This window comes from Oncorhynchus kisutch, linkage group LG13, assembly GCF_002021735.2.
Source record: "Oncorhynchus kisutch isolate 150728-3 linkage group LG13, Okis_V2, whole genome shotgun sequence".
Taxonomy (NCBI): domain Eukaryota; kingdom Metazoa; phylum Chordata; class Actinopteri; order Salmoniformes; family Salmonidae; genus Oncorhynchus; species Oncorhynchus kisutch.
Window position 1 is genome coordinate 47987529 of NC_034186.2, and position 26430 is coordinate 48013958.

Consider the following 26430-nt stretch of genomic DNA (forward strand, 5'->3'; position numbering starts at 1 on the left):
CAGATGTGTTGCTACTTACACTCACCACCTGGGGGCGGCCCGTCAGGAATGCCAGGATCCAGTTGCATTTTGAGGTGTTTTAGTCCCAGGTTCCTTAGCTTAATGATGAGCTTTGAGGGTACTATGGTATTGAATGCTGAGCTATAGTCAATTAATAGTATTCTCATGTAGGTGTTCCTTTTGTCCAGGTGGGAAAGGGCAGTGTGGAGTGCAATAGAGATTGCATCATCTGTGGATCTGTTGGTGCAGTATGCAAATTGGAGATGGTCTAGGGTTTCTGGGATAATGGTGTTAATGTGAGCCATTACCAGCCTTTCAAAGCACTTCATGGCTACGGACGTGAGTGCAGTCATTTAGGGAGGTTGTGCTCTTGGGCACAGGGACTATGGTGGTCTGCTTGAAACATGTTGGTATTACAGACTCAATCAATCATGTTGAAAATGTCAGTGAAGACACCTGCCAGTTGGTCAGCGCATGTCTGGAGCACACGTCTTGGTAATCCGTCTGGGCCAGCGGCCTTGTGAATGTCTTTTCACAGTTTTTTTAGGTTAATATTGTGGACTAACTACAATGTTGTTGATCCACCCTCAGTTTTCTCCTATCACAGGCATTAAACTAACAATTTTCTACAAATCAAATTGTATATTTCACATGCTTATTAAACAACAGGTGTAGACTAACAGTGAAATGCTTACTTATGGGCCTTTCACAACATTTAAAAATAAATAAAAAATAACAAGGAATAAATAAAAAAGCTCTTTTCGGTCGGTCTGACAACTGAGTTTGGAAGGACGCCTGTATCTTTGTAGTGACTGGGTGTATTGATACACCATCCAAAGTGTAATGACTCCACTATGCTCAAAAGGATATATTCTTGCCATCTACCAATGGTAGCCCTTCTTGGCGAGGCATTGGTAAACATCACTGGTCTTGTGGTTGAATCTGTTTGAAATTCGCTTCTCGACTAAGGGACGTACACAGATGGTATTGATTTCAAAAATCATGTTAAACACTTATTGCACACAGTGAGTTCATGCAACTTATTGTGTGACTTGTTAAGCGCAATATTACTCCTGAACTTTAGGCTTGCCATAACAGGGGTTGAATATATATTGACTCAAGCTTTTCATGTTTAATTCATTTGTAAAACGTTCTAAAAACATTACCCTAATTCAAAGTGGAATTATGTATGTAGGCCAGTGATGCAAAATCTCAATTTAATCAATTTTAAATTCAGGCTGTAACACAACAATGCGGAAAAACTCCAGGGGTGAAAATACTTTCTGAAGGCACTGTATATGTTATCCTCCTGACACTTCAGACAATAGGCAACAGTGTGCTGTGGGTGTTTTCTTGAAAAACTCATTCTTGAAACAATTCTGCAATAGACAATGTTTTCCACATCTAATATGTGGGTGAAGGAAGCGCTGTTGTAAGTGTTGTCACCAATAGTGCTGGGTGATGTCAACCTTTGTCCTCATAAAACCTTGATTGACCATTTTAATTTTTTTACTCCACTAAAACAACTGATGGGCTGTTGCGTGATTTAAAAAAATTCAAATTACAGATCTCTATTTCGTGAAATTGCATGCTACTACTATACGAATCATGACGTAGAATCATGGACGCATATTTTTGCTTTTTTCAACACTTGTAACTGACATTTCCTGCAATCTAGAGCAAAACGTTTTCTGAAATGGTAACAAATTTAAGTAAAAATGTGTATATATACAGTGTACAACTTTGTTTTTTACAGAGTTGCGCAGGCAGTCCAAATGCCCCACCTGTTTTGAGCCCCACTTCTGTCCTGGAGTTGTGTTCCCATACCAAAACTAGACAGATAGCTAACAACTAAGTCTTCAATAAAACTCCCAAGGCGTCACTTTTCTTGAATGACTATATTGTAAACGTTTGTTGTGAAACTGCAAAATACAGAAAATAATATACTTCAGTATTCAATTCACATCGACATACTGTAACTCTACATTATACATTTTAAATTGAAGTTGCATAAATACAAAACACGTGCCAAGGTACCATGTATCTGGCATGATGCCAAACCAGATAGCTGGTTGCTAGTCATATGGTAATTGGCCTTCAATTACTCTAATAATGTGCAACCACCTCTGTACAATAACAAAGCATATTACACTAGAAACAGTAACAAAAGTTCAGTATTGTAACGACCCCGGGTTTATAACCGCGGAAATGGACTCTGCCGCATGAGCATGCTTTTGCGGCACAGTCGATAGCGCGCCGGACCTCGGGCTAGAAGGTTGAGAGTTCGAGGCCTGCTCCCTACCTGTTTCATTACAGTATGTTTTACAATTCGTTTACATGACGCACGAGCAAAGTAATACAGCTGACGGCATACATGAAAGACGAGGCAATTTGTGTGAGTAAATGCAAACAACTAACATTGGTAAGTAAGTAATTCTATCAATAACAAGATTATCATCACTAGCAATATGCTTTCATCGAACTTACAAACAAATATTTTCCGAGGCTGAAGCGTGACGAGAAATAACTGCACTGAAAGACCTGCACCGTAGCGTTGTTTTAGCAGCTTTGCGTGCTGAACGACTACTCTACTTCCTGTTTCCGTACAGTCTTTCTTAGTACTAGAAAGTTCCACTAGGGGGCGATAAACACTGGAACACAATGAAAATCCATCTTAACCACTGTAATAAAATCATCTGTTACCTTCTAACAGGAAGACGGCACACCCACCTTTTTTAGCTTTTTTTTATGTGCCCGTTTTGCATGTTGCATTTTATTTTGGCATATCAGTTTGCTAACAATGTAAAACAAATATTGAGTAAGGCAGCTCCAAAATGCAGGTGTTTCAGCCTAGCTCAGTGCTTTCTGTGGTGGTGGGGCAGCCAGCTGAAAATTGGTGGTTGGTGTTCTTTAGTTGCGCTGTGATTGGCTCAGTGTTCTGTCACTCAAGGGGAGACTACGTCACTGCAAAGTTTAAGGGGAAATTCAAACCCCTTGGATGCTGCCATATAGTTACATTAGAAGGGCCCATCCAAGAAGGCTCAAGGGCATTGGCCATAGATGACGTCAAATCACGTTATATATACCGAAGCTTTGATTGGACTGATCGTGTCAACATCATACTTTCAAAATCTTAGCTAACAAGTTAGCAGTCATCATCATGAATCAAGTTGACATCTACTGGAAAATCCTTTTCAGTCCTTGTCATATGAAGAGAAAGTATAGATAAAATGTATTGGTGCTCATTGTACATTGGACATAAACATTACACAAGTTGGAAATCGCAAATTCAACAATGAGTGGTTTGGAAGGAATCAGTGGCTAACTGCAAGCTTTGCAAAGCAATCACCAGCCTGCTATTCAGTGGAGAGGGTGTGTGGTCCAAGTCTGGGTTTAAGGGTGTCCTTTTCCAAGCTTAAAAGGATAAACATTCAACATTGGCCAAGCTGTCAATACAGCATGACTTCTGCCGCGTTCGAAACAACTGGAAAATCTCAGACTTCAGTGAGTTCAAGTAAACTGGGAACTCGGGGAAACGAGCTCCGACTGGGAATTTTTTTGTTTTGAACGGTCATCCAACTCAGAATTCCAAATCGGGAACTCTTTTTAGAGCTCCGACCTGAAGATCACTGACGTCATGATTCAACCTTGTTTTTTTCCCCAAGTTCCGAGTTGTTTTTGAAAGCACCATAAATCCAGAGAATGACAGAATTTGATGATACATTTTGATGACAAAATCTGTGCACAAGAAGGACTTTCGCACCACCTTCCTGTTCAAGTGAGCACAGCACAAAAATGTATGTTGTGTAATGATGTAATATGCTAAGCAATACTAAGTGTATGTTGTGTATTAAGCTGTTAGTATCCCATGTGCCTCACCCTAATAATTTGCTCCCTTTTCTCCTAACAATGTAGCCTGCTGTTTGGACTTGGTGGTGCACATTTAGCCTATTTTATAGAAATGTCAATATCGAATATTGTAAGAGCTTTCATTGTCTGCGTTTATACCCCCTTTATTTATCCTACGGTTCTGACTTGGTGTACAGGGAGAATACTGTAAGAATGGCCCATGTTTTGAATAAAAAAATGCTGAACAAGTATATAAATTGACTTTGTCCTAGCTCGCTCTTTAATATCTTAATCGAAATTATAGATTGACTCTTATCCGCTATGTTGTATCAGCTATGAACATTTTCATAAGTATTCAGACCCTTTACTCAGTACTTTGTAGCATTTTGGCAGCGATTATTGTCTTGGTTATGACGCTACAAACTTGGCACACCTGTATTTGGGGATTTTCTCCCGTTGTTCTCTGCAGATCCTTTCATCGCTGCACAGCTATTTTCAGGTCTCTCCAGAGATGTTCGATTGGGTTCAAGTCCAGACTCTGGCTGTGCCACTCAAGGACATTCAGACTTTTCCTGAAGCCCCTTCTGTGTTGTCTTGGCTGTGTGCTTAGAGTTGTTGTTCTGTTGGAAGGTGAACCTTTGCCTCAGTCTGAGGCCGTAACCTGCTCCAGAGCACTTTTCATCAAGGATCTTTCTTTACTTTACTCTGTTCATCTTTCCCTCGATCCTGACTAGTCTCCCAGTCCCTGCCGCTGAAAAACATGCCCTCAGCATGATGCTGCCACCACTCTGCTTCACTGTAGGGATGGTGCAAGGTTTCCTCCAGGCGTGATGCTTGGCATTCAGGCCAAAGAGTTCAATCTTGTTTTCATCAGACAAGAGAACCTTGTTTCTCATGGTCTGAGTCCTTCAGGTGCTTTTTGGCAAACTTCAAGCATGTCATGTGCATTTTACTGAGGAGCGGTTCTGTCTGGCCACTCTACCATAAAGGCCTGATTGGTGGAGTTCTGCAGAGATGGTTGTTCTTCTGGAAGGTTCCCCAATCTCCACAGAGGAACTCTGGAGCTTTGTCGTAGTGACCATTGGGTTCTTGGTCCCCTCCCTGACCAAGGCCCTTCTCCCCAAATATCTCAGTTTGGCCGGCAGGACAGCTCTAGAAAGAGTCTTGGTGGTTCCAAACTTCTTCCATTTAAGAATGATGGAGGCCACTGTGTTCTTGGGGACCTTAAATGCTGCAGACATTTTATTGGTACCCGTCTCAAGATTTGTGCCTCAACACGATCCTATCTTGGACAATTCCTTCAACATCTCTGGCTTTGGTTTTTGCAAACGTTCCCAAAAAACTTTTCACTTTTGTAATTATGTTTTTGTACACTTTAGAATAAGGCTGTAACGTAACAATGTGGGAAAAGGGAAGGGATCTGAATACTTTCCGAATGCACTGTATGCATAGGCTTATTGACTCCGACTTTCATTCATGTTCTTTTTGGAAGTGGAAACTATTGGACCTTAGGCCTTTAGGGGGTGGCAGGTAGCCTGATGGTTAGGGTTTTGGGCCAGTAACCGAAAGGTTGCTAGATCGAATCCTCGAGCTGGCAAGTTAAAAATCTGTCATTCTGCCCCTGAACAAGGCAGTTAACCCACTGTTCCTAGGCCCTAATTGTTAATAGGAATTTGTTCTTAACTGACTTGCCTAGTTAAAGGTAATAATATTAAAAACAGGACATTTGGAAATAGACTTTTGTTCGTAACTTTATTTTGACTTAAAGCTTTTATGGTAGGAGGATAGGTTATTGGAGGGATTCTTACTCCCCGCACAGATTTATTTCTTAAATAATCTTAAACTTGTCATTAGATTGTTTTATAGGCCATTGATATTGTTTGTCCTTACTCATTATTAGTCCCCTGGCTTCCTCATGTTTTTGGGCTGTTCAATCTACTTTTGAGATGGAACTGTTAATTATTCTAATTGTTTGATCGGGAGAGAAAGCATGCATAAAACAATGAAAGCCCAAAGTCGTATTCATATTGATTGTAGAGACAAGGGAATATAGCTGTTTATTGTTGTTGTTTTTTTACCGCTGGACACTAGTTAGGGAGTGCCAGTTATCCATTTTTTTTATAGGTTTAGGCTATTTTAAGGCCCATGCATTTACAGAAGGCGAGAATCAATATTTTATGACGGAACATTTTTGCGCTGCTTTGGTGGAATTCTCTGGTCTTTCTAGCCTACACTACTCTTGCGTTCTGTAGGCTTATATAACAGGCTATTTACTGAAATGTGCTATAGCAAATATGAATAGGCAGATTACTTGGAATGCCACTTGTATGCTGCCCTGTCGTCTGCTGCCCAACTCCATTCTTTAGGCTACTACGTGGTGCCAGTCCAGTTCAAACAGGCTAAGCCATCGTCTGTCACATCACAATGTCCTCACCATCGACAATGGCCGCCAAACATCGTCGACAGAGGATACTGTCGTAATATTTCCCAACCCTAGTCACTATACTTAGTTCAGTCGAGGGCAGGCTAAACTGAATGAACAACAGAGGCAAGTATGAACATTTTATTAAGAGTTTTGGGGAATGACTTCGTCATTGATCATTGGAGCCAGATGCTGGTATGCAGGCAGCACTTTGCGGGGCAGCTGGCATTGAAACCATCCCTCTAGGAGAGAAAGGTTCCGATGACGGACCTTCAGCTGCTGACGGTGGAGGGTCGGCGGTGAAACTTTTGCTGTAAGACGTGAGGGAGCCGTCATTTTAAATGCATCAAAATATGTATTCCCATTGGTGAGAAGAGCACGTTGATTATTGCACCAGTATGCAAATTCAAATCAAATGAATTCATAAAGCCCTTTTTTACATCGGCAGACATCACAAAGTGCTTTTTCAGAAACCCAGCCTAAAACCCCAAATGGCTGTAGAAGCACGGTGGCTAGAAAAAAAAGAACGGCAGGAACCAGTCCTCTTCTGACTGTGCCGGGTGGAGATTATAAGAGTACATGGTCATTTAAGGCCAGATTGTTCTTCAAGATGTTCAAATGTTCATAGATGACCAGCAGGGTCAAATAATAATCACGGTGGTTGTAGAGGCTGCTACAGGTCAGTACCTCAGGAGTAAATGACAGTTGGCTTTTCATAGCCAAGCATTCAGAGGTCGAGAGAGGGAGGGAGTCGAAAAGGTAGCACGTCCGGTGAACAGGTGAGGGTTCCATAGCTGCAGGTAGAACAGTTGAAACTGGAGCAGCAGCACGGCCAGGTGGACTGGGGACAGCCAGGAGTCATCAGGCCAGTTAGTCCTGAGGCATGGTCCTAGGGCTCAGGTCCTCCGAGAGGGGGGGATGGAGAGAGCACACATACTTAGTCACCTAGGACACCAGATATAACAGACTGACCCTAGTCCCCCGGCACATAGACTATTGCAGCGTAGATACTATGCCTATAGGTTATTTAGCAAGTGTGATAAAGTTACATTATTCAGCTGTGCTGATTGGCCATAGGGTAATAGGTGACTGACATTCCGCACATGGCTAATTGATAGTAAAGGAGTAGGAGTGACATGATGCTGTGCTGTTGATGAGAACATTCTAAACATCAGATATAAATTCCTGCTGTGTCCATAGAAGAGGATTGCCTGGCTACCCAACCACATTGCAATGGCCAAACACCACGCCCACGATGAGTCTGGATATGATCTCCTCACAACGACTTCTCGATTGCGAACATATTCAAACCGTTCTGATTGGTTCCACAAACCGATGGGTTGGGCCAGAGCCTGAAAACACTTGGTCAAGTGGCGTTTTGGAGATGGTAATTGGCTTTGATAGAAGCGATCAATCGCTGATGACTTGTTTTGTACAACGTCCCTCACTTTGAAAGCAAAAACGACTTCTACGATGGCAGTCTGACTAAAGGTATGTAGCGATAGATAGAGCAGCGGAATTAAATTCAGTATGAGTCATCAGGCAAAGAGAAAACAATGTAAATTATATTGTGGTTACAGAATGAAGTAATGTGAGCTATCCATTTAGATCAGCCTTCGTGATTTGTACCTCCACTACCGGTCAAAAGTTTTAAACACCTACTCATTCAAGGGTTTTTCTTTATTTGACTATTTTCTACATTGTAGAATAATAGTGAAGACATCAGAACTATGAAATAACACATGGAATCATGTAGTAACCCAAAAAAGTGTAAAACAAGTATTTTATATTTGAGATTTCAAAAGGCCACCCTTTCCCTTGATGACAGCTTTGCACACTCTTGGCATTCTCTCAACCAGCTTCACCTGGAATGCTTTTCCAACAGTCTTGAAGGAGTTCCCACATATGCTGAGCACTTGTTGGCTGCATTTCCTTCACTCTGGGGTCTGACTAATCCAATAACCATCTCAATTTGGTTGAGGTCGGGGGATTGAGCAGGTAATCTGGCCTCAAGAAAAATAAATAAAATATATTTGGATTTGTTTTAACACTTTTTTTTTTGGTTACTATATGATTCCATGTGTTTCATAGTTTTGTTGTCTTCACTATTATTCTACAATGTATAAAATAGTAAAAATAAAGAAACCCTTGAATGAGTAGGTGTTTTAAAACTTTTGATCGGTAGTGTACATTATCTGAATAGTCATGGCAAGGTTAAACTAAACAACGTGAATCAGACTAAATGAAAATACTAAATTGACCTATTGTAATGTATTCTTTATTCTGTCTCTGTGTCCCAGTGTTTGTGTTAGAGGCTGAGGCTCCGACACAGCTGGTGAAGGCCACCTCGGCCATCGAGAGAGCCGTGTTTATCACCATGCAGTGGGTGGCCAGCGTCAAACCCAGAGCCGGACCCCTCTACACCGTCGCAGAGGAGCTCAAGACCCAAGTCAAGAGAATGGGTGGTTACTTTCAGCTTCTCATCCAGGTAGACATTTCTGTCAGCACTTTTAACTTAAAAAGATCAGACAATAGAATTAACAATGTATCGGACTAGGACTGTCTTGAAAAAGAGATGTTATCTTTATGAAATTGACCTGAATAAATATAGGTTGGCTAAAGTATTACATTCCAAAAGGTACACAAAGGACACATTGGAGCATTGAAACTATTGAACACAGTATATTCAAAACAGTAGCCGCTGTATGTGAATGTACAACATACAGATAGAACTATGCACCAAAAACATTCAATCATACCTACAGTGCATTCGGAAAGTACTCAGGCCCCTTTACATTTTCCACATTTTATTACTATACAGCATTATTCTAAAATGTGTTAAATCATTTTACCCCATAATGACAAAGTAAAAAGAGGTTTTGTAGAATTGTTTTCAAATGTATTAAAAATATAAAACTGAAATTGTACATTTATATAAGTATTCAGATCGTTTACTCAGTACTTTGTTGAAGCACCTTTGGCAGCTATTACAGCCTTGAGTCTTTGGTATAACGCTTGGCACCTTTATTTGGGGAGTTTCTCCTATTCTTCTCTGCAGATCCTCTCAAGCTCTCTCAGGTTGGATTGGGAGCATCGCTGCACAGCTATTTTCAGGTCTCTCCAGAGATGTTCGATCGTTTTCAAGTCCGGGCTCTGACTGGGCCACTCAAGGACATTCCCGAGACTTGTGCCGAAGCCATTCCTGCGTTGTCTTGGCTGTGTGCTTAATGTCGTTGTCCAGTCTGAGGTCCTGAGCAGGTTTTCATCAAGGATCTCTTTGTACTTTGCTCTGTTCATCTTTCCCTCGATCCTGACTAGTCTCCCTGCTACTGAAAACATCCTCATACCATGATGCTGCCAACCCCATGCTTCACCGTAGGGATGGTGCCAGGTTTCCTCCAGATGTGACGGTTGGCATTCAGGCCAAACAGTTCGATCTTGGTTCCATCAGACCAGAGAATCTTGTTCCTCATGGTCTGAGAGGATTTAGGTGCCTTTTGGCAAACTCCAAGTGGACTGTCATGTGCCTTTTTATTGAGGAGTGGCTTCCATCTGGCCAATCTACCACAAAGGTCTGATTGGTGGAGTTCTGTAGAAATGGTTGTCCTTCTGGAAGGTTCTCCCATCTCCACAGAGGAACTCTGGAACTTTGTCAGTGACCATCAGGTTTCCTGGTCACCTCCCTGACCAAGGTTCTTCTCCCCTGATTTCTCAGTTTGGCCGGGCGGCCAGCTCTAGGAAGAGTCTTTGTGGATCCAAACTTCTTCCATTTAAGAATGATGGAGGCCACTATGTTCATGGGGATCTTCCATGCTGCAGACATTTTTTGGTACCCTTCCCCAGATCTGTGCCTCGACACAATCCTGCATCGGAGCTCTACAGACAATTCCTTCGACCTCATGGCTTGGTTTTTGCTCTGACATGCACTATCAACTGTGGGACTTTGTATAGACAGGTGCGAGCCTTTCCAAATCATGTCCAATCAATTGAATTTCCCACAGGTGGATTCCAATCAAGTTATAGAAACACCTCAAGGATGACCAATGGAAACAGGATCCACTCCGCTACAATTTCTAAAAACCTGTCTTCGCTTTGTCATTATGGGGTTTTGTGTGTAGATTGAGGGGAAAAAAATCTATATTTAATCAATTGTAGAATAAAGCTATACCAGAGTGTGGAAAAGGGATCTGAATATTTTCTGAAGGCACTGTATGTACAGTACACATACATTGTTGACTAGTTTACTGTAAGTAATGTCATAGTGAATTACAGTAAAGATATTCTAGAAATATCCGTTTTTATCCCAATTAAACTGAAAAGACACAAACGCTGCAAAAGGAAAATCTTTTTCAATCGAGTTGGGTTGACACCTCACTGGCTCATCAAAATTCACGTTGCTGATTGACTGGTTTTAGCTTTGAGCTGTTTTGACTCCTCGTATGGAAATATCAGAGCGTAGGGGAATTCTCAACCTTCAGCCTCAAGTCCAACATGAATGAATGTATATTATACAGTGCCTAATGAATGTCTACACACGCCTTGCACGGTCTTTACATTTTGCTGCCTTAAAATTGTGTTAAAGAATGCAACCGATGTACACAACCTTCTCCAGCGTTGCACAAGTCTTAGGGCAACATATGATATCCATTGTTTTTGTCAAAATTGCTCAAGGTCAGTAAATTTGGTTGGGAGTCAATGATGGACAACAATATTCAAACCGTGTCTCTGATTTTCAAGCAGGTTTAAGTCAGGATTGAGACTGGACCTTTCAGGAACACTCAAAACATATTGGAGAGCCATTCTGGTGTGTATTTGACATAAAAATGTGTGTAATTGTCTTTCTGAAAAATAACTATCCCACGGTTAGGTATTCAGAAGGCTGAGACAGGGTTTCCTCTTACATTTTATCTGAGCTTTGTTCCTTTCATAATTATTTAGATCCTGACAAACTCTCTAGTTCCAGTCTCTGCAATAACATTGCATTCACTCCACATTATTGGCCTGTATGACAATGTTAAATCCACTTCAAAACATCTTCACCTTGTCTTTAACTTTGAAAATTTGGACTAGGTTGTGTAGATGGTTGGGAAAATAATCAAATATATTCCCTTTTGAGATTACATTTTAAGGCAGCAAAATGTGAAGACTGCAAGGTGTGTGAAGACCTTCACTACATTTTAGGAATTTAGCAGACAATCTTATCCAGAACGACTTACTGGAGCAATTAGGTTTAAGTGCCTTGCTCAAGGGCATATTGACAAATTTCGCCTAGTCAGCAAGGGGATTCAAACCAGAAACATTTTGGTTACTGGCGCAACCTCTTAACCGCAAGGTTACCACCCAGCCCACACTAGTCACTAGTGACGGTATACCAAGCCTTCAAAATGTATTCATACCCCTTGACTCATTACACATTTTGTTGTTGCAGCCTGAATTCAAAATTGATTAAATATATTTTTTCTCTCACCTCATCTACTGTACACACACTACCCCATAATGACAAAGTGAAAATATGTTTTTAGAATTTAAAAAAAATGAAATGCGTATCTCATTTACATAGGTATTCACAGCCCAGAGTTAATATTTTGTAGAAGCACCATTGGCAGCAATAACAGTCTTTCTGGGTAAATTTCTGAGAGCTTTCCACACCTGGATTGTGGAACATTTGCTCATTTATTATTTTTAAAATGCTTCAAGCACTATACATTTGGTTGTTGATCATTGCTAGACAACCATTTTCAGGTTTTGTTATAGATTTTCAAGTAGACTTAAGTCAAAACTGTATCTCGGCCACTCCGGAACAGCCACTGTCTTCTTGGTAAGCAACTCCAGTGTAGATTTGGCCTTGTGTTTTAAGTTATTGTCCTGCTGAAAGGTTAATTCATCTCCCAGTGTCTGGTGGAAAGTAGATTGAACAATGTTTTCCTCTAAGATTTTGCCTGTGCTTAGCTCCATTCCAAATTGTTTTTTTCCTGAAAAACTCCCCAGTCCTTAATGATTACAAGCATACCCATAACACGATGCAGCCACCACTACAGTGCCTTGCGAAAGTATTCGGCCCCCTTGAACTTTGCGACCTTTTGCCACATTTCAGGCTTCAAACATAAAGATATAAAACTGTATTTTTTTGTGAAGAATCAACAACAAGTGGTACTTTGTAGCGCCACCTTTTGCTGCGATTACAGCTGTAAGTCGCTTGGGGAATGTCTCTATCAGTTTTGCACATCGAGAGACTGAAATTTTTTCCCATTCCTCCTTGCAAAACAGCTCGAGCTCAGTGAGGTTGGATGGAGAGCATTTGTGAACAGCAGTTTTCAGTTCTTTCCACAGATTCTCGATTGGATTCAGGTCTGGACTTTGACTTGGCCATTCTAACACCTGGATATGTTTATTTTTGAACCATTCCATTGTAGATTTTGCTTTATGTTTTGGATCATTGTCTTGTTGGAAGACAAATCTCCGTCCCAGTCTCAGGTCTTTTGCAGACTCCATCAGGTTTTCTTCCAGAATGGTCCTGTATTTGGCTCCATCCATCTTCCCATCAATTTTAACCATCTTCCCTGTCCCTGCTGAAGAAAAGCAGGCCCAAACCATGATGCTGCCACCACCATGTTTGACAGTGGGGATGAGGTGTTCAGGGTGATGAGCTGTGTAGCTTTTACGCCAAACATAACGTTTTGCATTGTTGCCAAAAAGTTCAATTTTGGTTTCATCTGACCAGAGCACCTTCTTCCACATGTTTGGTGTGTCTCCCAGGTGGCTTGTGGCAAACTTTAAACAATACTTTTTATGGATATCTGTAACCTGTTGCGTCGAGCCATCCCGGATCCGGGATCGTGAATACAGCCTCATTAACTATTCATGAAAATCGCAAATGAAATGAAATTAATATGCTAGCTCTCAAGCTTAGCCTTTTGTTAACAACACTGTCATCTCAGATTTTCAAAATATGCTTCTCAACCATTGCAAAATAAGCATTTGTGTAGCATCTAGCGCTGTTAGCGTAGCATGCTAGCGTAGCATTTAGCATTAGCATTAGCAGGCAACATTTTGACAAAAACCAGAAAATCATTCAAATAAAATAATTACCTTTGAAGAACTTCAGATGTTTTCAATGAGGAGACTCTCAGTTAGATAGCAAATGCTCAGTTTTTCCTGAAAGATTATTTGTTTAGTAGAAATCGCTCCGTTTGGTGCGTCACATTTAGCTACGAAAGAAACCTGTATCCAGGAGTGTAATTATCCCCGTAGCTCATTAGCATAACACAACGTTAACTATTCATGAAAATCGCAAATGAAATGAATATGCTAGCTCTCAAGCTTAGCCTTTTGTTAACAACACTTCTGCGAGCAGGCCTTTCTAATCGACCTGGCCGGGGTATCCTGGAAGGATATTGATCTCATCCCGTCAGTAGAGGATGCCTGGATATTTTTTTTAAATGCCTTCCTAACCATCTTAAATAAACATGCCCCATTTAAGAAATTTCGAACCAGGAACAGATATAGCCCTTGGTTCTCCCCAGACCTGACTGCCCTTAACCAACACAAAAACATCCTATGGCGTTCTGCATTAGCGTCGAACAGCCCCCGTGATATGCAGCTGTTCAGGGAAGCTAGAAATCATTATACACAGGCAGTTAGAAAAGCCAAGGCTAGCTTTTTCAAGCAGAAATTTGCTTCCTGCAACACTAACTCAAAAAAGTTCTGGGACACTGTAAAGTCCATGGAGAATAAGAACACCTCCTCCCAGCTGCCCACTGCACTGAAGATAGGAAACACTGTCACCACTGATAAATCCACCATAATTGAGAATTTCAATAAGCATTTTTCTACGGCTGGCCATGCTTTCCACCTGGCTACTCCTACCCCGGACAACAGCACTGCACCCCCAACAGCAACTCGCCCAAGCCTTCCCCATTTCTCCTTCTCCCAAATCTATTCAGCTGATGTTCTGAAAGAGCTGCAAAATCTGGACCCCTACAAATCAGCCGGGCTAGACAATCTGGACCCTTTCTTTCTAAAATGATCTGCCGAAATTGTTGCCACCCCTATTACTAGCCTGTTCAACCTCTCTTTCGTGTCGTCTGAGATTCCCAAAGATTGGAAAGCAGCTGCGGTCATCCCCCTCTTCAAAGGGGGGGACACTCTTGACCCAAACTGCTACAGACCTATATCTATCCTACCGTGCCTTTCTAAGGTCTTCGAAAGCCAAGTCAACAAACAGATTACCGACCATTTCGAATCTCACCATACCTTCTCTGCTATGCAATCCGGTTTCAGAGCTGGTCATGGGTGCACCTCAGCCACGCTCAAGGTCCTAAACGATATCTTAACCGCCATCGATAAGAAACATTACTGTGCAGCCGTATTCATTGATCTGGCCAAGGCTTTCGACTCTGTCAATCACCATATCCTCATCGGCAGACTCGACAGCCATGGTTTCTCAAATGATTGCCTCGCCTGGTTCACCAACTACTTCTCTGATAGAGTTCAGTGTGTCAAATCGGAGGGTCTGCTGTCCGGACCTCTGGCAGTCTCTATGGGGGTGCCACAGGGTTCAATTCTTGGACCGACTCTTCTCTGTATACATCAATGAGGTCGCTCTTGCTGCTGGTGAGTCCCTGATCCACCTCTACGCAGACGACACCATTCTGTATACTTCCGGGCCTTCTTTGGACACTGTGTTAACAACCCTCCAGGCAAGCTTCAATGCCATACAACTCACCTTCCGTGGCCTCCAATTGCTCTTAAATACAAGTAAAACTAAATGCATGCTCTTCAACCGATCGCTACCTGCACATACCCGCCTGTCCAACATCACTACTCTGGACGGCTCTGACTTAGAATACGTGGACAACTACAAATACTTAGGTGTCTGGTTAGACTAAACTCTCCTTCCAGACCCATATCAAACATCTCCAATCCAAAGTTAAATCTAGAATTGGCTTCCTATTTCGCAACAAAGCATCCTTCACTCATGCTGCCAAACATACCCTTGTAAAACTGATCATCCTACCAATCCTCGACTTTGGCGATGTCATTTACAAAATAGCCTCCAATACCCTACTCAACAAATTGGATGCAGTCTATCACAGTGCAATCCGTTTTATCACCAAAGCCCCATATACTACCCACCATTGCGACCTGTACGCTCTCGTTGGCTGGCCCTCGCTTCATACTCGTCGCCAAACCCACTGGCTCCATGTCATCTACAAGACCCTGCTAGGTAAAGTCCCCCCTTTTCTCAGCTCGCTGGTCACCATAGCAACTCCCACCTGTAGCACACGCTCCAGCAGGTATATCTCTCTAGTCACCCCCAAAACCAATTCTTTCTTTGGCCGCCTCTCCTTCCAGTTCTCTGCTGCCAATGACTGGAACGAACTACAAAAATCTCTGAAACTGGAAACACTTATCTCCCTCACTAGCTTTAAGCACCAACTGTCAGAGCAGCTCACAGATTACTGCACCTGTACATAGCCCACCTATAATTTAGCCCAAACAACTACCTCTTTCCCAACTGTATTTAATTTTAATTAATTAATTTATTTTGCTCCTTTGCACCCCATTATTTTTTATTTCTACTTTGCACATTCTTCCATTGCAAAACTACCATTCCAGTATTTTACTTGCTATATTGTATTTACTTTGCCATCATGGCCTTTTTTGCCTTTACCTCCCTTCTCACCTCATTTGCTCACATTGTATATAGACTTGTTTATACTGCATTATTGACTGTATGTTTGTTTTTACTCCATGTGTAACTCTGTGTCGTTTTATCTGTCGAACTGCTTTGCTTTATCTTGGCCAGGTCGCAATTGTAAATGAGAACTTGTTCTCAACTTGCCTACCTGGTTAAATAAAGGTAAAATAAAAATAAATAAATAAATAAAACACTCATCTCAGATTTTCAAAATATGCTTCTCAACCATTGCAAAATAAGCATTTGTGTAACAGCTAGCGCTGTCAGCGTAGCATTTAGCGTTAGCATTAGCAGGCAACATTTTTACAAAAAACAGAAAATCATTCAAATAAAATCATTACCTTTGAAGAACTTCAGATGTTTTCAATGAGGAGACTCTCAGTTAGATAGCAAATGCTCCGTTTTTCCTGAAAGATGATTTGTTTAGGAGAAATTGCTCCGTTTGGTGCGTCACGTTTGGCTACCAAAAGAAAACGAAAATTCAGTCTTCAAAACGTCAAACTTTTTTCCAAATTAACTCCATAATATCGACTGAAACATGGCAAACGTTGTTTAGGACCAATCCTCAAGGTGTTTTTCACATATCTCTTCGATGATATATCATTCGTGGAAGTCTGCTATCCCCTCTGAATCCCAGGAGAAAATGCCTGTGGCTGAAGATTACGCACAAATTTACACAAAGGACATGGCCAATCTTCCAATGATATGCCTACAAATACGTCACAATGCTGCAGACACCTTGGAGAAACGATAGGAAGGGCAGGCTCATTCCCGGCGCATTCACAGCCATATAAGGAGACAATAGAAAACAGAGCTTTGAAAATTCTGCCCATTTCCTGGTTAAAGTATCATCTTGGTTTCGCCTGTAGCATGAGCATGGCACTCACAGATAATATCTTTGCAGTTTTGGAAACCTTAGAGTGTTTTCTTTCCAAAGCTGCCAATTATATGCATAGTCGAGCATCTTTTCGTGACAAAATATTGCGCTTAAAACGGGCACGTTTTTTTATCCATAAATTAAAAGAGCGCCCCCTATATCCAAGAAGTTAAGAAATGGCTTTCTTCTTGCCACTCTTTCATAAAGGCCAGATTTGTGCAATATACGACTGATTGTTGTCCTATGGACAGAGTCTCCCACCTCAGCTGTAGATCTCTGCAGTTCATCCAGAGTGATCATGGACCTCTTGGCTGCATCTCTGATCAGTCTTCTCCTTGTATGAGCTGAAAGTTTAGAGGGACGGCCAGGTCTTGGTAGATTTGCAGTGGTCTGATACTCCTTCCATTTCAATATTATCGCTTGCACAGTGCTCCTTGGGATGTTTAAAGCTTGGGAAATCTTTTTGTATCCAAATCCGGCTTTAAACTTCTTCACAACAGTATCTCGGACCTGCCTGGTGTGTTCCTTGTTCTTCATGATGCTCTCTGCGCTTTTAACGGACCTCTGAGACTATCACAGTGCAGGTGCATTTATACGGAGACTTGATTACACACAGGTGGATTGTATTTATCATCATTAGTCATTTAGGTCAACATTGGATCATTCAGAGATCCTCACTGAACTTCTGGAGAGAGTTTGCTGCACTGAAAGTAAAGGGGCTGAATAATTTTGCACGCCCAATTTTTCAGTTTTTGATTTGTTAAAAAAGTTTGAAAAATCCAATAAATGTCGTTCCACTTCATGATTGTGTCCCACTTTTTGTTGATTCTTCACAAAAAAATACAGTTTTATATCTTTATGTTTGAAGCCTGAAATGTGGCAAAAGGTCGCAAAGTTCAAGGGGGCCGAATACTTTCGCAAGGCACTGTATGCTTGAAAATATGGAGAGTGGTACTCTGTAATGCGTTCTACTGGATTTGCCCCAAATTTGCCACATTTGTTTGTAGTATTACTTTAGTGCCTTGTGCAAACAGGATGCATGTTTTGGAATATTTGTATTCTGTACAGGCTTCCTTCTTTTTTCTCTCAATTAGGTTAGTATTGTGGAGTAACTACAATGTTATGTGACTTGTTAAGCACATTTTTACTCCTGAACTTATTTAGGCTTGCCATAACCCAGGTTGAATAGTTATTGACTCGAGACACATCAGCTTTTCATTTTGAATTAATTTGTAACATGTTCTAAAAACGTAATTCCATTTTGACATGGTGGGGTATTGTGTGTCGGCCAGTGACAAATAAAATATCTTTAATGCAGTTAGTGCATTATTTTTACTTTGGCTAATTAAGACAACCACATTTCAATTATTAAAGTAGTTATCAGCAAAGTCAGTGGTAGTAGGAAAAGACAAGTGCAAGTGTTTTATTTTATTCAAATATTATTTTATGTTATTTAACATCCAATTCCCATGGGCTGTGACCAGGGCTGTGACTCTGAGATCTCGTCCATGGTGACCGAGGCCCACAGGAAGAGTGGTCAGTGTCTGGACACGGCACTGCTGGTCATCAGCCACCTGGCCGTGCTTACTGCCACCCAGCTCCATTTGACCGAGCTGGGCTCTGAGGCCACAGGCAAGGTAAATGTTACCACACTGTCTGTCTCTCTCCTACTCACACTCTCACCATATACTGCCTTTGATATTGATTGAGAATGGATAAGATACTGAGCATGAAGGCTTTGGTGGAAATAACGAAGCCATGATGCATCCTGCCTGGATGCTTCATCTCCACTCCCCTCCTCAATTCAGAATAATGATATAACTGGACCCAATGACACATGGCTAATCACGCTGGTTTGCGGAGGGTAAAGAAAGCGTCTCTCAAAAGTTGTTGGTCGTTTCTCTTTCCCCAGCGGTCTGTGGCCCTGTCTCTTTTGGAGGGGACTTGTAAAGGGGTGCACTCTCTCCTGGAAGAGGGTCTGACAATCTCCAACAAGATGCTGAGAGATGCGCAGCTGGCCTATCCCAGGACTCCGGTACGTAGCCACCATTTTAATATCACTGTCTATATGACTTCTCTATAGGAATTGTTTTGATATACACTGCCGTTCAACAGTTTGGCGTCAGTTAGAAATGTCCTTGTTTTTGAAAGTAACGTCAGTAACATTAAAATAACATCACATTGATCAGAAATACAGTGTAGACGTTGAATGACTATTGTAGCTGGAAATGGGTGATAAAAAAAAATTGAATATCTACATCGGCGTACAGAGGCCCATTATCAGCAACCATCACTCCTGTGTTCCAATGGCACGTTGTTAGCTAATACAAGTTCATCATTTTTAAAGGCTAATTGATCATTAGAAAACCCTTTTGCAATTATGTTAGCACAGCTGAAAACCGTTTTTTCCCCCTCCACCTTTCTTTAACACCAAGTAGGCCAGTTGAGAACAAGTTCTCATTTACAAGTGCGACCTGGCCAAGATAAAGCAAAGCAGTGCGACAATAAACAGAGTTAAACGTGGGATAAACAAAAGTACAGTCAATAACACAATAGAAAAATCTATATACAATGTGTGCAAATGGAGTAAGGAGGTAAGGCAATAAATAGGCCATAGTAGCGAAGTAATTACAATTACTGTGATAGACTGCATTCAGTTTGCTGAGTAGAGTGTTGGAGGCGATTTTGTAAATGACATCCCCGAAGTCGAGGATCGGTAGGATAGTCAGTTTTACGAGGGTATGTTTGGCAGCATGAGTGAAGGATGCTTTGTTGCGAAATAGGAAGCCGATTCTAGATTTAATTTTGGATTGGAGATGCTTAATGTCTGGAAGGAGAGTTTATAGTCTAGCCAGACAATTAGGCATTTGTAGTTGTCCACATATTCTAAGTCAGAACCGTCCAGAGTAGTGATGTTAGTTGGGCGGGTGGGTGCAGGCAGCGATTGGTTGAAGAGCATGCATTTAGTTTTACTAGGGTTTAAGAGCAGTTGGAAGCAATGGAAGGAGTGTTGTAGTATGGCATTGAAGCTCGTTTGGAGGTTTATTAACACAGTGTCCAAAGAAGGGCCAGATGTATACAGATTGGTGTCGTCTGCGTAAAGGTGGATCAAGGAATCACCCGCAACAAGAGCGACATCATAGATATATACAGAGAAAAGAGTCACCCGAGAATTGAACCCCCATAGAGACTGTCAGAGGTCCGGACAACAGACTTTAGAAAGCCAGGGCAAGATGGATATATGTCAATAACAGTTTGGATCTAGAGTGTCACCCCCTGTGAAGAAGGAGATGACCGCTGCAGCTTTTCAACCTTTAGGAATCTCGGATGATACGAAAGAGAGGTTGAACAGGCTAGTAATAGGGGTTGCAGTAATGGAGGTGGATAATTTTTAGAAAGAAAGGGTCCAGATTGTCTAGCCCAGCTGATTTGTACGGTTCCAGGTTTTGCAGCTCTTTCAGAACATCTGCCATCTAGATTTGCATGAAGGAGTAGCTGGGAGGCTTGCGCAAGTAGTTGCGGGGGGTGCGGAGCTGTTGCCCGGGGTAGGGGTAGCCAGGAGGAAAGCATGGCCAGCCATAGAGAGATGCTTATTGAAATTCTCGATTATCGTGGATTTATCGGTGTTGACAGTGTTTCCTAGCCTCAGTGCAGTGGGCAGCTGGGAGGTGCTCTTATTCTCCATGGACTTTACAGTGTCCCTAAACTTTTTGGAATTATTGCTGAAGGAAGCAAATTTCTGTTTGAAAAAGCTAGCCTTCGCTTTCCTAACTGACTGTGTGTATTGGTTCTTGACTTCCCTGAAAAGTTGCATATCGCGGGGATTATTCGATGCTAGTGTGTTACGCCACAGGATGTTTTTGTGCTGGTCGAGGGCAGTCATGTCTTGAGTGAACCAAGGGATATATCTGTTCTTAGTTCCTCATTTTTTTTTATGTGGCATGCTTATTTAAGATGGTGAGGAAATTTATTTTAAAGAACAACCATGCATCCACTACTGACGGGATGAGATCAATATCCTTCAGGATACCCAGGTCGATTAGAAAGGCCTGCTCACAGAAGTGTTTTAGGGATTGACAGTGATGAGGGGTGGTCGTTTGACCGCGGACCCATAAAGGATGCAGGCAATGAGGCAGTGATCGCTGAGATCCTGTTTGAAAACAGCAGAGGTGCATTTAGAGGGCAGGTTGGTAAGGATGATATCTATGAGGGTGCTCGTGTTTACGTATTTAGGGTTGTACCTAGTGGGTTCCTTGATAATTTGTGTGAGATTGAGGGCATCTAGCTTAGATTGTAGAACGGCCGGGGTGTTAAGCATATCCCAGTTTAGGTCACCTAACAGAACGAACTCTGAAGATAGATGGGGGGCAATCAATTCATGTATGGTGTCCAGGGCACTGCTGGGAGCTGAGGGGGGTCTATAATAGGCGTCAACAGTGTGATACTTGTTTCTGGAGAGATTCATTTTAAAATTAGAAGTGTATGGGCATAGACCTGGTAAGTATGATAGAACTTTGCAGGCTATCTCTGCAGTAGACTGCAACTCCTCCTTTGGCAGTTCTATTTGACGGAAAATGTTGTAGTTGGAAATCTCATTTTTGGTGGCCTTCCTGAGCCAGGATTCAGACCGGGCAAGGACATCAGGGTTGGCGGAGTGTGCTAAAGCAGTGAGTAAAACAAACTCTGATTAAAGAAGCAATAAAACTGTCCGTCTTTAGACTAGTTGAGTATCTGGAGCATCAGCATTTTGTGGGTTTGATTACAGGCTCAAAATGGTCAGAAACAAATTACTTTCTTCTGAAATTCGTCAGTCTAATCTTGTTCTGAGAAATGAAGGCTATTCCATTTGAGAAATTGCCAAGAAACTGAAGAGCTCTGTGTACTACTACCTTCACAGAACAGTGCAAATTGTCTCTAACCAGAGTAGAAAGAGTGGGAGGCCCTAATGCACAACAGAGCAAGAGGACATGTACATTAGTGTCCTCTTGCTCAGTTGCTGGCCTTCTAGTAGGTAGCACTCCGGGATGCTGGCCTTCTAGGCAGGGTTGCAAAGAATAAGCCATATCACAGACTGGCCAATAAAAAGAAAAGATTAAGATGGGCAAAATAACAGACACTGGACAGAGGAACTCTGCCTAGAAGGCCAGCATCCTGAAGTCGCCTCTTCACTGTTGATGTTGAGACTGGTGTTTTGCGGGTACTCTTCAATGAAGCTGCCAGTTGAGGACTTGTGCGGCGTCTGTTTTAGAGGTCGACCGATTAATCGGAATGGCCAATTTAATTAGGACCGATTTTCAAGTTTTCATAACAATCGAAAATCTGTATTTTTGGAGATTTTTTTTTTTTACCTTGTCAGTTCAGGGATTCAATCTTGCAACCTTAAGGTTAACTATTCCAACGCTCTAACAACCTGCCTCACGAGGAGCCTGCCTGTTACACAAATGCAGTAAGAAGCCAAGGTAAGTTGCTAGCTAGCATTAAACTTTATCTTATAAAAAAAAAATCTATCATAATCACTAGTTATAACTACACATGGTTGATGATATTACTAGTTTATCTAGCGTGTCCTGCGTTGCATATAATCGATGCGGTGCGCATTCGCGAAAAAGGACTGTCGTTGCTCCAATATGTACCTAACCATAAACATCAAAGACTTTCTTAAAATCAATACACAGAAGTATATATTTTTAAACCTGCATATTTAGCATCCCTAAGTCTAAATATTGCTTTTACATTGCACAATCTTCAATGTTATGTCATAATTACGTAAAATTCGGGCAAATTAGTTCGCAATGAGCCAGGCGGCCCAAACTGTTGCATATACCCTGACTCTGCGTGCAATGAACGCAAGAGAAGTGACACAATTTCACCTGGTTAATTTTGCCTGCTAAAATGTCAGCCTCGAAACCTTAATGACTTGGAGAAGATCTGCAAAGAGGAGTGGGACAAAATCCCTCCTGAGATGTGTGCAAACCTGGTGGCCAACTACAAGAAACGTCTGACCTCTGATTGCCAACCAGGGTTTTGCCACCAAGTACTAAGTCATGTTTTGCAGAGGGGTCAAATACTTATTTCCCTCATTAAAATGCAAATCAATTTATAACATTTTTGACATGTGTTTTTCTGGATTTTTTGTTGTTGTTATTCTGTCTCTCACTGTCCAAATAAACCTACCATTAAAATTATAGACTGATAATTTCTTTGTCAGTGGGCAAACGTACAAAATCAGCAGGGGATCAAATACTTTTTTCCCTCACTGTATATACACATGTTTTGAAAGGCCCCTGAGTCTGCAACACCACTAAGCAAGGGGCACCACCAAGCAAGTGGCACCAAGTGGCACCAAGGAGCTCACCAAACAGGTCAGGGACTAAGTTGTGGAGAAGTACAGATCAGGGTTGGGTTTTAACAAAATCTATCAGATCTTTGAACATCCCACTGCGCACCATTTTAAATCCGTTATACAAAAATTGAAAGAATATGGCACCACAACAAACCTACCAAGAGCGGGCTGCCCACCAAAACTCACGGACCAGGCGAGAAGGGCATTAATCAGAGAGGCAACAAAGAGACCAAAGATAACCCTGAAGGAGCTGCAAAGCTCCACAGCAGAGATTGGAGTATATGGCCATTGTACTACTTTAAGCCATACACTCCACAGAGCTGGGCTTTACAGAAGAGTGGCCAGAAAAAAAGCCATAGCTTAATGAAAAAAAAAGGCATGTGGGAGACTCTCCAAACATATTGAAGAAGGTACTCTGGTCAGATGAGACTAAAATTTAGCTTTTTGGCCATCAAGGAAAACGCTATGTCTGGCACAAACACAACACCTCTCATCACCCCGAGAATACCATCCCCATGTTTGTCATCGGCAGGGACTGGGGAAACTGGTCAGAATTGAACGAATGATGGATGGCGCTAAATACAGGGAATTTCTTGAGGGGAACCTGTTTCAATCTTCCAGAGATTTGAGACTGGTACAGAGGTTCACCTTCCAGCAGGACAATGGCCCTAAGCATACTGCTAAAGCAACAGTCGAGTGGTTTAAGGTGAAACATTTAAATGTCTTGGAATGGCCAAGTCAAAGCCCAGACCTCAATTCAATTGAAAATCTGTGGTATAACTTAAAGATGGCTTTTTATTAGCGGAACCACTCCTACTTGAAGGAGCTGGAGCAGTTTTGCCTTGAAGAATGGGCAAAAATCCCAGTGGCTTGATGTGCCAAACTTATAGAGACATACCCCAAGAGACTTGCAGCTGTAATTGCTGAAAAAGTTGGCTCTACAAAGTATTGACTTTGGGAGGGTGCATAGTTATGTACGCTCAATTTTTTTGGGTGTTATTTCTTGTTTGTTGTGAAACAATCTTCAAAGTGGTAGGCATGTTTAATCTATTTTAATTCCAGGTTTTAAGCCAAAAAAATAGGAAAAATGCCAAGGGGGTGAATTCTTTCCCAAGCCACTGTACTTGTCCCCTTGCTCAGTTGTGCACCGGTGCCTCCCACTCCTCTTTCTATTCTGGTTGAGCCAGTTTGTGCTGTTCTTTGAAGGGAGTAGTACATAATGTTGTACGAGATCTTTAGTTTCTTGGCAATTTCTCGCATGGAATAGCCTTCGTTTGTCAGAACAAGATTAGACTGACGAGTTTCAGAAGAAAGAACTTCGTTTCTGGCCATTTTGAGCCCGTAATCGAACCCACAGAAGCTGATACTCCAGATATTCAAACTAAAGGACAGTTTTATTGCTTCTTTTTTGTGTGGAAAATAACAGTTTTCAACTGCGCTAACATAATTGCATAAGGGTTTTCTAATGAACAATTAGCCTTTTAAAATGATGAACTTGTATTAGCTAACACAACGTGCCATTGGAACACAGGTAGTGATGGTTGCTGATAATGGGACTATGTAGATATTCCATAAAATATCTTCTGTTTCCAGCTACAATAGTCATTTACAACATTAGCAATGTCTACACTGTATTTCTGATCAATTTGATGTCATTTTAATGGACATAAAATGTGCTTTTCTTTCAAAAACAAGGACATTTCTAACTGACCCCAAACTGTTGAACGGTAGAAATCCTTGAGATGGATTCTTGAGGTTTTGGCATCAGAGAAATGTTATGTTAAAAAGTTAAGTAAAGAAATTACATTTTAAAGCCATGAATGGCATCAATGATTTGCATAGGGTAAATAATTTTGCAATGTTATTCTGGATTGTTTCTTTCGATTGCCTCTGTCTCTATTATCAAGCATCAGTCTCCAAACAAGATACCATATGGTCTATATGTTTCTGGCAGGTTTTGCAGAGCCTCAAGTCAAAGATGCTGGACCTGTCCTGTGCTCTCCAGAGCTACATCCACTGCCACATGACGGTGAGCACTGGGCGAACAATAACAAACCCAACCAGCCCATCTATCTTTCTTGACATGGGGTTAAACTCTCCAGATTAATAGCCCCTCCCACAGCCAGCACGTTAAAAGGTGCGAATCAGCTTTTATGGCTCTTGTAAAAAACCTTGCCACCCCTGTCAGCCTTATCGCCACAGTCTCACGTTGAGCACATCGTTCAGGTAATGGATGTGTTGAATGAAGTGCCATCAGTCACCGTTAACGTGCTTGTTTGCCATTATCTGCCACTCACAAACTAGCGTCTTTGTTATTGTCGATCATCGGCTGCGCTACGCGATTGGGACAAAGGAGAGGACATCTTTCCCCCGGACCTCCACCCCCATTGTCTTCAAACAAAGGGATTGGATGAGCAAAACCAGACACATTTTGAATCTCTGTGGGCCTCTGGGAGAGCCATGGTTTTATTTGTTGCTACTGTATTTTCATGATAGTGAAATGCAGATGCAGCCAGTTCCATAATTATTGGCACCCTTGTTACACTTTTTTTATACAAATATTGTGTATGCTCAAAGAAAATGTGAAATTATATTATTTTACGCTAATGCAATTGCATAAATAACATTTTTGTTTAACCACTAGTAAAAATAAAAAACAATCTAAAAAAGATGAGGGTGAAAATAATTGACACAAATTTTCTAAACTCTAGCACCCTGACACCCTACGACACTGAGATGTTTTCTTAAATATTTTATGAGATTTGAGAACATGTTGGAAGGGATCTTAGACCATTGCGCCGTACATAATCTTTCCAGATTCTTGATATACTTTGCCTGCTTTTATGGACTTTCTTCAATTCAAATTTTGTGTCTGTTGAACCATTTCTGTGGATTTTGATTCATGTTTGGGGTTATTGTCTTGCTGGAAGATCATCTTGCTGCCAAGTTTCAGCCCCCTGGCAGAGGCAACCTTGTCTGGCTGACGCCAGCTCTCAAAGTCTTGCTGACTTGAGAGTAGGGGTCTGAATGATAGGTATTTTTTCTTAATGTTCTAACTCGACAATGCTGTAACGTTAGTAGGAGGAGCTACTTTATTAGCAGAGCAGCAGCTCAAATGTGAGTGACAATGGGAGCAGGGAGGTGGTGGCATGGCAACAGTCGACTCGCACTGGTAGACTAATTTATTGCTAGTTATTTGTCATCTCATCTGATTACATAGTACCTTTCTTGATTGCATC

The 26430-nt window shown here is 41.6% G+C and overlaps 1 protein-coding gene across 1 annotated transcript in view; it reads left to right on the top strand.

Moving 5' to 3' along the window:
- The window catches only part of LOC109902249 (kinesin-like protein KIF14), a 60993-nt gene that overhangs the window by 30020 nt on the left and 4543 nt on the right, over positions 1-26430 (top strand). The window contains exons 24-27 of the mRNA XM_020498458.2: positions 8572-8759; positions 18333-18485; positions 18761-18883; positions 25146-25220. Of these exons, the coding sequence (XP_020354047.2) occupies positions 8572-8759; positions 18333-18485; positions 18761-18883; positions 25146-25220 (539 nt within the window). The remainder of the gene's footprint in view (positions 1-8571; positions 8760-18332; positions 18486-18760; positions 18884-25145; positions 25221-26430) is intronic.